At 41.6% G+C, this 11,158-nt stretch overlaps 1 protein-coding gene across 15 annotated transcripts in view; it reads left to right on the top strand.

The window, feature by feature from the left end:
• The window catches only part of Sgip1 (SH3 domain GRB2 like endophilin interacting protein 1), a 236,787-nt gene that overhangs the window by 107,612 nt on the left and 118,017 nt on the right, over positions 1–11,158 (top strand). For all 15 annotated transcript variants that reach the window (XM_008831039.3, XM_008831040.2, XM_008831042.2 and 12 more), the window contains one exon: positions 7,063–7,126. In XM_008831039.3, the coding sequence (XP_008829261.1) occupies positions 7,063–7,126 (64 nt within the window). The remainder of the gene's footprint in view (positions 1–7,062; positions 7,127–11,158) is intronic.

Genomic DNA, 11,158 nt, shown 5'->3' with positions numbered 1-11,158 from the left:
TGTCCGTAACTCCAGTTCCAGGGGATCTGACAGCCTCTTCTGACCTCCTTGAGCATAACATGACACTTACACATATGCAGGCAATACTCACATATACATAAAAATAAATAAAATATTTAAAAAAATAAAATTAGCACAATATTTTAATTTGTGGGTTATTTGTGTGTGTCAGTACAAGTCCATAGATGTCGCAGTGTGCATGTGGAGTTCAGAGGGGAACTTCGGGTGTCAGTCCTCACCTTGCACATTGTCTGAGACAGGTTCTCTTTGCCTTTCACCACTGTGTGCACCCAACTAGCTGACCCCTCCCTTCCAGGGATCCTATCTCCATGTCCCATCTTCCCACAGGAGCACTGGGATTACAGAGAAGCACCACTACATCTGGCTCCACATGGGCTCTAGGAATTCGAACTCAGGTCTTCACATCTTGTGACAAGCACTCTATCCATTGAACCCCCCGCCCAAAGCAAAATATTTTTAAACCTTTTTGCCATGTATGGAATGCTATGAAGTGTAAAGTACATTTTTTCTAAAACCTTCAGATGCGGAGATTTGGATCGATGTTGGAATATAATTTTCATTATGGTGAAAATATTGGTTCAAATAATTTTCTACTTGCCAAAAACATGTACTTCACCACATGGGTCACAAATACCATGCACACACTGAGGCTGAAACGTTTTGGAAACATTATTTAGTCTTTCCATAGATATCACGGGCTTCTTTTCCTCTTCTTTTTCGTTTTACACAATTTCACCCTAATAACTTGATTTCATAAGCTACAAGGGCTTGACTTGTAGTTTGAAAGGCTCTCCTTTAATACAGAAGTACAAATGACCTTGAAGCATGTTGCATCTTTCATTGTGTGAAGATGAGCAGCACCCCCACAGGCCATTGCTGATCCTATGGTGTTTACTGCCTAACAGGACACAGTGTGACCAGAAGCATCGCAGGCCAGATAAAAGGAATAAGCAACCCAGTGAGCATGTGTCTACGAAAAGCCTGTAGACACCTGGTATCAGAAGGAAGTCTATGTTCTTGCGTACGTTCTCATGGAGATGCAACTTTCTTGGTTGTGGAAGTCCCGAGGAGCAGATTCTCAACCTTTTCCAGACGTGTGCATCTTTAACATTGCAACACAATGTTCCTTGCCATCTACAAAGTTCATACTTGGGAATCACACAATCCAGCGACCAAAAAAAGCCCCAATTCATGGCATTTATTGCAGCATGTGGCCACATGTGACCCACAGGCTGCATGTTGGACATGCCAGGATCCTGACTTCTTTAATAAAACTTGAAGAGCTTTAGGGGAAAAACTTCAAACTTTTAAGCCAATTTACCTTGTTTCTTTCATTTTGTTTCTTCCCCTCCCCCATCACTTTTCTCTTTCATTATAAAATTATCTGGCTTCAATTCTTCCATTTTTTTTTCTGTTTTGATAGAAGGTGCATGATAGAAAATCTTCCATTTGAGTCATTTTAGAGTACAAACATTATATTTATATGTTTTTAATCTCTTAGAACTATCACCACTCTATAGGTCCAGAATTTTAATCATCTAAAAAGGGACCCTGTACCTACCTAGTCAGCTGTCTTTCCTCCTTTCTGCTTCAACCCAGCCCTCATCAGCATCTAATCTATTTTCTGTGTTGATGAGTTTGCCTGTGCTGAATATTCCTATAAATAAGACGCACCGTGTGTAGCTTTCTGTGTCCTTAGCTGCTTTTACTTCCCATGATATTTTTACAGTGTATATGTGCTATAGTATGTATCAGTACTTAATTCCTTTTCAGGACTGAATAATATTCATATATTCAATATGGATATAGCACATTTTCATATGTTCCTGGAGAAGTATTTCATCTTCATTTATTTACAAAATAATGAAAATTAAATGATTAGACATTTCTTTATGGCTTAAAGGTTTTTAAAGAAACCTAGTATCTCTGTACAAGTCTGGGTAAAATAAATGGTATTCATTCAGAACCCTTCAGCAGTTCTGGGTCCCACCCACACAACGTCTGTACACATGTGGAAAATTAAATCCCGTGAATGGATTAAACTGTCTGGGGAAAAGTATAGAAGACCCAAGGATAAATAAAGCCCTGGAGAACCCAGCATGGGGAGCAATAGAGGAAGGAATCTTCCAGTTCTTCACTGGAGATGCTGCTGCTACCAAACATAACTTACACTAACCCTCAGGCTCATCGGCGGAGGAGAAAACACCAGCTACATTTCCACAGTTTGTAAGGGAGACAGCTCAGTGGGTAAGAGTGCTTACTGTGCAAGCATGAGGGACTGAGTGCGACTGAACAGTACCCACGTAAAAGCCAAACATGACCATACATGCCTGTAACTCCAGCAGCAGGGGGAGAAGACAGGTGGATCCTGGCAATTTACTGCCCAGCCAACCGTGCTGAATGAAATGCAAGGTTCCAGTTCAGTGAGAGACCCTGTCTCAAACCAATAAGGCAGAGTGTGAGGAAGATGCCAGACGTGCTCCTCTGGCCTTCACATTCACAGGAATGTGCATCACCAGCTACATTTCCACAGTTTGTAAGGGAGACAGCTCAGTGGGTAAGAGTAGACACCACACACTACACATACACTCATGTACACACACTCACACATATACTCTCTCTCTCTCTCTCACACACACACACACACAGTCACATATCAATCTTTTGGAAAGTTTGTAAGAGACAACCTGTGTAACTAGTACCTGGCCCCTAGATAAGCCTTAGTGACGGTTTCTGGTGAGTGCTACAGTGATGAGATTGTTTCCTACCCTGGATTTTTGCACTGACATCCTCAGTTTCCGTGTCTACTTTATTATTCAATAGAGTCGTATTCAGGATTGCCTAATTGAAATAATATTTCTAACCCCTTTCATGAAAGTCCATCTTAACATTCTTTCCGAAGTTGATTAGCTCCTCCCAGAACACCAGAGAAGACTAGTGGGTCCCAAATCAGGTAGAGGAAGTGGTGCAGGCCAGCTCTCAGCTGCTGATCCAAGACAACGGTTCTGGTTCTGGATATACCCGAAGGGGGTCTTGCTTTCACAGCTCAGGAAAGAATCCTTCTAGTGCTGGATTGTTGGAGCAGTAAAATCCTTTCCCTATAGATCTCTGCATTTGGCTAGGGGCAAGGGAAAACACACAGTATCTTAAAAAAAATTACCTTCCTATTCTTATAAAGAATGCTTGACCAAAATTCATGCCCTCTACCAAAAACAATTCTCATTAGAAATTGACTTTAAAATGTTCATGGAGTCATGGAATCTGAATTGGAAAGCAACTAGATTAGATAGGTGTTTCTTTTTTTTAATTTTTTGACCTTTATTTATTTGTGTGTGTATGTATGACACAGTGCATGTATGGAGGTCAGAGGACAAGTAGCTACAGTTGGTTCTTTCCTTCTACCCTCTAAGTCCTGGGAAATTGAACTAAAGTGGTTAGGCTTGGCAGCAAGCACCTTTACCTGCTGAGCAATCTTGCTTGTCTGTGAATGTGAAGGCCAGAGGAGCACGTCTCGTATCCTCCTCACTTCACCATCCTAAGCTTGTCACATCATCACACGTGATATCTTTGCCTTGTTATTCTGATCTCATTGGCTATCATTTCTCCTTTACTGTGTGAGAGAGCGAGAGAGGAAGGAGAGAGAGAGAGAGAGAGAGAGAGAGAGAGAGAGAGAGAGAGGTGTCACAACATACCTGTGGAGGTCAAAGGACAGCTTACCTGGTGGAGTCTGTTCTCTTCTTCCTCTGTAACATGGGTTCTGGGGCTCAAACTCCAGTCACTAGGCTCTGCATGGCAAGTGCCTTTACCACCGAGCAGTCTCACTGTCTCTCCTTTTTGGAGAAGTTTTTAAAATGTTTTTTTTTTTTGATAAATTCTCAAAAAGTACAGCCATGCCTCTGTGTTCACATGGATGGGATGATGGTTTCTGCTTGACTCTTTAAAAGGTCAGCTAAAATAAAATAACTAGACTTTATGTCTCTATTTGTTTTAATTTAAGTTGTTTTGGGGATTGTTTGGTTTTTTGTTTGTTTTTATGAAACAGGGTCTCCTCATAGCCACAGCTGGCCTATGACTCACTGTGTAGACCAGGCTAGCCTTGATCTCATAGAGAGCTACCTGCCTCTGCCTTCTGAGTGCTGGAATTAAAGGCGTGCGCCACCACGCCTGGCTTCAAAGATTTTTTTTTATATGTTCCTCATCATCTTACGTCTTTTCACCTTTCATGGACAGGGTAGGGGGAGACATCTTTTCTTATGCTTTTATTTAGCAATTTGATTTTTGCCTAGAATTTCACAATTTTGTGTATTCCTTTTTATATTCCATGTATACATGTATCCCATGTGTTGGAAGCATGACTTTCAGGGAAATTTCAGCTGCAGGTTGCATAGACTGTGATGAAGGTGTGTGATTCCTTCATCTCTTCTTGCTGGCTGGTTTGCTATAAACTGAAAGACTGAACGAGCAGAATCAGCAGCAGGCTCTGCAGTCAGAACGAACTCCAGGTCTGGTGCAGTTTTTCCTGGACACTGGAGAACTCAGGATGTTCATGAACCAGTTCACATCGGCTGTTGTCAGAATGTGGTTGTCAAAAACATGACAGGCCTGGGGCTGGAGAGATGGCTCAGCGGGTAAGAGCACTAACTGCTCTTGCAGAGGACCTGGGTTTGATTCCCAGCATCAACGTGGTGGCTACGAACCATCCTCAACTCCAGTTCCAGGGGAATCCGAAGCCCTCTTCTGACCTCCATGGCACTGCACAACACCGGTACACTCACATATATGCAGTCAATACACTCATACATGTAAAATAAAAAAATAATACTTTTTTTAAAAAAACATGACAGTCCTATGGAAAACTACTGTTGCCTGTTTTGTTGCTAATTCAAGGATTACTTAGATTTTGAAATTTGTGGATATTTTCTGGTCTATTTGGTAGGGCATGTCACCTCTCATAGGTCAAGTTACTAGGAACAAAGGACTAGAAAATACAAGTTAATAATGGTTCTTATTAAATGGTCTCAAAGTCAGCAGTAGTGAGTCATGGGTGCCGCAGAAAGAAGCAGAAGACGGAGGGAACTGTAGGAAATGATGGTTACATAACTGTGGCACCTGTCCCTCTGATGGAATAAATAAAGTAGAAAAGGAGAAAGATTTTAACAAACAAAACTTCAAGTGGAAGGGGGGCAAGCATTCCTAAATATTATGAATAGTTTCAAATGTCAGTAAGTTTTCCTGTAAATTCATTATGTGAAGAGTCATAGAGAATAGTTCTGTGTGGGAAGAGATTTTCTAAAAGAGCACTGACATTTAAAGACCTAAATGTCTTAAATGGAATGACTATTAAAATGCAAAATTGGGCTTCACAGAGACATTTTGGAGACTATATTTGAGTAGCACCCTAAGTGACAGCTAATGAGTGACTCAGATGACTGTGCCATTTGGGCTGACTCATGGGCCTAGAGGAAGATGTCATCAAATCCCTGCTTCCCGGTGTTTTTCTGTTCTGTTTCTGTAGTCCCAAAAAAACCCTGCAATATCTGTTTTTTTTTTTTTTTTTTTTTTTTGACAGGCCTTGTCTCTGTAGTCCAGGCTGACTAGCCTCCAATTTAAAGCAACCCTCTGTCTCTGTCTCCCAAGAGCTGAAATTATAGATATGAGCTACCACACCCAGCAATATCAGTGATGTTTTTAGCTCCCATTTCTTAAGACAACTTTTCTGCAACAAGTCTAAGATTCTGAATGCACAGATATTTGATCTATTTGATCAGCACTTGATGAGAGAAAAAGCCTGAGTCATGTGTGTACCTGTGGAGCATGTGGGAGATGGGAAGTCCCAATGGAATCTTGGGTTGAAAACAGATAACCCAAACTGGGCTTGCTTTGCCGGAATGGAAGAACAGGGTGTTCTTACCCCACTGCTGCCTTCTTAGAACATAACTTGGATCAATTAAATAGTATCTGCTACCTGTACAAGTTGGGCAGGAAGATGAGGAGGGGATGTGCAAATGACGGGGGCCTAGTTTCTGTGTGAGGAAGCTCACAGTCTATCAGAGAAGCTGAACTGGTGGGTGCCACCATTGATGCAGTAATACATGTTAATACATACAAAAGCAACATTTAGGAGAAACCCAGTGAGATTGGTAGACCTAACAAAGCATCTGGCACAGGGCCTGTTCTTAAAGGAAGAACTGAGATTTGCAGCACTGACAAAACAGCAGTGAATTTCAAGAAGAAGCAAAGGCCCTGTGAAGAAGAGATTCCGGAGTCCGGTGTTGGGGTGTATTCAGAGAATGGCTGATATTCCAGTCCAGCCATGGTGTGGAAGATACAGAAAACAATGAGATGGGAATTCAGGGCAAGAGATGGGTCAGGCCTGTGTGGCTGTCGGTATGGTTCACATTGTCTCTGTATCTTGGTATTATCCCCTCTCAAGAATATATCCACCCTGGAAATGGCTATTCTAAATCTATGATTCGGTTTCTTGGCAAAGCCTTGATCTGAAAGCTATATAACAGTAATCTAAGAAAAGCTTGTAATCTTTCCCAGACACACACATCCTTATGCTGCTTCTGATGCTAAGAACCAGCCCTGCCAAGCCCTGATAAACACCTGCTGAAAATCAATAATGAATCACACTCAGACGCATACATACATTGACACCGATATCTGAATATGCAAAGTTAACAGCTGTGTAGCAACTTTCTTTTGTCTTTTTTTTTTTTTTTTCCAGTCCTGGTGATTGAACCTTAGAGCCTGGCCCATGCTAGGCAGGTACTTGACCGCTGGTCCTTATTTTTCTTTCTTTCTTTATTTCATCCTTTTTTTTTTTTTTTGCCAAGCTGCCCAGACTGGCTTTGAACTCACTCTGTAGCAAAGAAGGACCTTGAACTTGAACTCGCCCTGCCACTGCCTCTGGCATAGCTTGGACTCTAAGGCCTGTGATCAAGAGTGGCTGCAGCTTTCAAGATGTGTTTACTTGTGCCGCACACAGATTTTTGTTTGTTTGTTTGTTTGTTTTGACCCTTTGCTCTTTTTCCACAGGACTGAAGAAACGTACAAGGAAGGCCTTTGGCATACGGAGGAAAGAGAAGGACACTGATTCTACGTATGTACTTTAGGAATTTGCCTCTACAACAAGCTCTGCTCTGAGACTCTGCTGTCACTGCCCTAAAGATTGAGACAGAACCTCTTTCAAGAGCATGTCCTTTTTTCTGTTATTTCCCGTAGCTTAAATCTTAGATTTGTGCTTTTTAAAGGAGGTGTGTTTTTTCCACAATGTGTTCAGTTTTTCATCATACCTTTTTCTATTTTTTTTTAACTACTTGGTATGCTGAGGAGGTAGTTTTTCCACCTATCTGATATCTAATCTGTTACTCTGCCCCCCCACGCCCCACCCCACAGCAATCCTGGGAGGTAGAAACTGGTTGTTACTTTTGCAGAAGTTAAAAACCATTTCTACCTCTAGAGTTGTCACTACTATTTTAACTGTAAGAACAACAAAATACCCGTTTAGGTAGGTCAGCCCTAACCCAAACCAGAAATGTGCCTAGATAATATCCCAAAACTCTGAGATGCCAAGATTTTGTGCAGGCAGAACTATAAAACAAGAAACAAAGGATACTTGGTTGCAAGTAAGAACCCAGTGCCAGAAACAACCGAGGATGCTGTGATGTATCTAAGTGACTATACCCCCCAAAATGAATTCCCTGTATACCCCCTGAAACCCTGGAGAATGCCAGTAATGTGAAAGGTCCATTCTACTTTGTTCTTCCTATTTATTTAACAAGTTGACTCTGACACAAAAATCTCACGTGCATATTTCAACTGCACGAGTAACTTCATACATGAACTCAGTTGACCAGGAATGTGGGATTCCAGTCCCAGGTCAGGGTTGAAAAGCACCAGCAGGTAACTGTGGCTGGTGTGAACAGTGAGAGTGCAGGTCTGATATGGTCTTCCATGTATCAGAATGGCCCAGCAAGCCCCTCCTTCATCCAGCGTTCCTGAAAGAGAGAAAGGAAAATCAAAGTTGTGTGGGCAGAGATGAAAATCGTAAGAGACACATTTATTTTCATCTTTAGTATTTCATTTTCATTTTTACTGATTATAAATCTTACCACAGATGCTTAGTATTTCCTTGTGTTCTTCTGCCCTGAGTATGTGATCCAGGCAATAGTTTTACAGAATAAACTTTCCTATAACTAAATGAGATACATGTGAAATGCCTACTGGGCTCCTTAGTATCTAGTAAGTGCCTGCTGCTGCAATTCTTCTTACTAATATAAATTAGTAGTAATAAATTCCTTGTGAGCAGTTGAAATGGAGTGCCACAGGAAGTAGAAGGTAAGAAAACCCATGTGTGTTCTGATGCTTTGTGGTGGGAAACCTGGAGTTCAACCTTTATAAAGAAGAGGACCTGCATTTCATGCAAATGGAGCAATGATAGCAAAACAGAGAAGTGGGAGGCCCAGCAGGCATCAGCACAAGGCATGTGGCCCATGCGCTACAGGGAAAGGCGGTGACAGGAGGCAGGCATGGAGATGGGGGTGAGGTGAACTAGGAAGACCTTCAGTTCCAAACCGAGGAGCCTGGGCTTCCTCCCTTAGGCAGCGGGTCACCTTGAACCCTCAAAAGATCATAAGCCAAAGGTGTAAAGAATTGAGGAAGTAGAAGTTAGCTTTTTGTCTCCATGGCAGATGTGGTCTCTTTTTACATTTTCTTTGTGTTCCTTCTTTGGGTAAATATTTCCTGGAAATTGTGTTTGTGCAATCTTGAAATGTTTTCTAAATGATTAAATTAAGAATATGCTTTCTGAGGTTCAAATAATTCACAATGTTTCTTAGTAAATTTTCCATTTTCTAAACACTAACCAATCATAATAGACAGTGTTCCTTTACTTGCTTTTAAACACAGGGGCTCTTGTCCCAATTCAGCCAAGAACCTTAAGACCTTGGAAATTATACTGTCCTTCACAAGACCTCAGTTCCTCACCTGTAACAATAAAGTTTCTACTAGATGAAACTTAATTTCCCTAAAGGAAAGACACTGAACGAGTCTGTCAGTCACATTTCCCACACCTACAATGTGGCATGTGTTGTGGGGGACATGGTTGGAAGCACCTCGAATAGCATCAGAGCAGAAGCCAAGTTCATTGTTCTATGAAGACCATCTCTGTAACTGTAGCCAGGGTTTTCTGATATCTGAAAAAAGCTAAAATGATTTTTTTTAATTTGAAAGAAAGAAAGAAAGAAAGAAAGAAAGAAAGAAAGAAAGAAAGAAAGAAAGAAAGAAAGAAAGAAAGAAAGAAAAGAAAAAGAAATAAAACCGCTCCCCAGGGCAGAGCTAATTGCCATGTGGCCAAAGCAATTCTATTCCATCACCGTTGCTAAAGCTATGATAGAAAGTTGTTCCTCTCAGAGGCCTTCTAATGAGACATTACTTTGTAGGCTCCCCAGCATTTCTCCTTAACTTCTTATCATCTGAGTGCCAAACTACTCATGGGATAGCAAATTAACTATAAACTGGTTTTCCCAGCAGTGACAGTTAAAGGATAAGCCATCTTGGAAAAGCTTTTCTTTTTCATGAACCCCTGCTCTCTAATTGGATCACGTATCCGTCTTGGAAAAGGAATCATAAACACAAAGGGGTTAGTAGAATGCTCTGGCGATTTGCTGTCCCTTCAGCTTTAATTAATGCTTCTGTCAGCCTGCAGTCATCGAGACCTTGTTGATGCAAACTGTTTTCAAGACTGTTGCAATTGGCTCAGGGTTGCTAAGCAACCCGTTGGGGGTAGCTGCCAGCACCAACTTCAGCTGATTGAACTGTCTATGAGAGGATGGGGTAAGGAGCAGGGCTTCCTGATTTGATCGTCATTACAGTGGCTGATAGAGGAAAGGAAAGCCTGGCAGGCCCTGTGCAGAATTTTTTTATTGCACTGATATCTTCCTTAATCCTCACATAATTCAATAAGGTTAGTGGTATTATCTCACTTCGAGAGATGAGAAATCAGTGCCAAATGGGACTAAGTAACTTGCTGAAGGCCATGAAGAAAATAAGGCTCGGAGCCCAGTATTCCACTCTAGAGAGTCATACCTATGCATTTAGCTTCCAAAAGACAAGACATGGATGCAAAAGATTGCAACCCAGACAAATAGAGTTCAAGAGAAACGGTAGTCTTTCATTTTGAAAACCAAGCGTCCATGATAAATGATTAGGTTTAAAATAGATCTTATCAGATATAATAGATCTGTCACACAAAGAGGAAAACTTATTAAAATGAAATACAGGCCCAAGGCTTGCTTGGTTCTCTTATATACTGCTATATAAATTTGTCATCATCCAAAGATGGCAAGTTAGGAACAGCCTCTGTGTGATCCGGTGGAGAAGGTCAGTCTGTCCCTGGGAGAAAAAGACCAGAACATCAGAAACACACAACAAATTGGCAAGAAGGCTGAGGGTTATAGACAGACAGCAGAAGGGCCAGGAGCTGGAGAGATGGAGCAGTGGTTAAGAACACTAGCTGCTTTGGGTTCTGCACCCACATGGTGGCTAACAACTACCTGTAACTCTAGTTCCAGGGGATCTGACCCCCCCTTCTGACCTCCATGGGCTTTGCATGCAAACACTCACACATATAAAATAAAATCTTTTTTAAAAAAGGGAAAACCAAGCCAGGCATGATGGCACACACCTTTAGTTCTAGCACTCAGGAGGCAGAGGCAGGCAGATCTCTGAGTTCAAGGCCAGCCTGGTCTGCATAGTGAGCTCCAGTCCAGCTGGGGCTACAGAGAGACCCTGTTTCAAAAAAGACCCAAAAAGGGTGGCACACAACTTTAATCCCAGCACTACGGAGGCAGAGGCAGACAGATCGCTGGTCTACATAATGAGTTCTAGACCAGCTGGGGCTACAAGGAGACCCTGCCTCAAAAAAGACGCCCCCCCGAAAAAAGAATTTTTCCAATTAAAAAGAAAGAGAACAACAAAATGGATAATCAATCACAAATCAACTTTATGGTATCTGTGAGAAACTGATTTTACATCCAAAGGCACAAACATATTTTAAATGAAAGGACAACACTCAGGGCAGAGGCAGGCAGAGCTCTATATAACAAGTCCCAAGACAGGGACTCTATTCAAA

This window comes from Nannospalax galili, unplaced genomic scaffold (genome assembly GCF_000622305.1).
Source record: "Nannospalax galili isolate Female #2095 unplaced genomic scaffold, S.galili_v1.0 scaffold553, whole genome shotgun sequence".
Classification (NCBI taxonomy): domain Eukaryota; kingdom Metazoa; phylum Chordata; class Mammalia; order Rodentia; family Spalacidae; genus Nannospalax; species Nannospalax galili.
The sequence above is the reverse complement of the archived record's forward strand: the minus strand, read 5'-3'. Positions and strand labels throughout refer to the sequence as shown.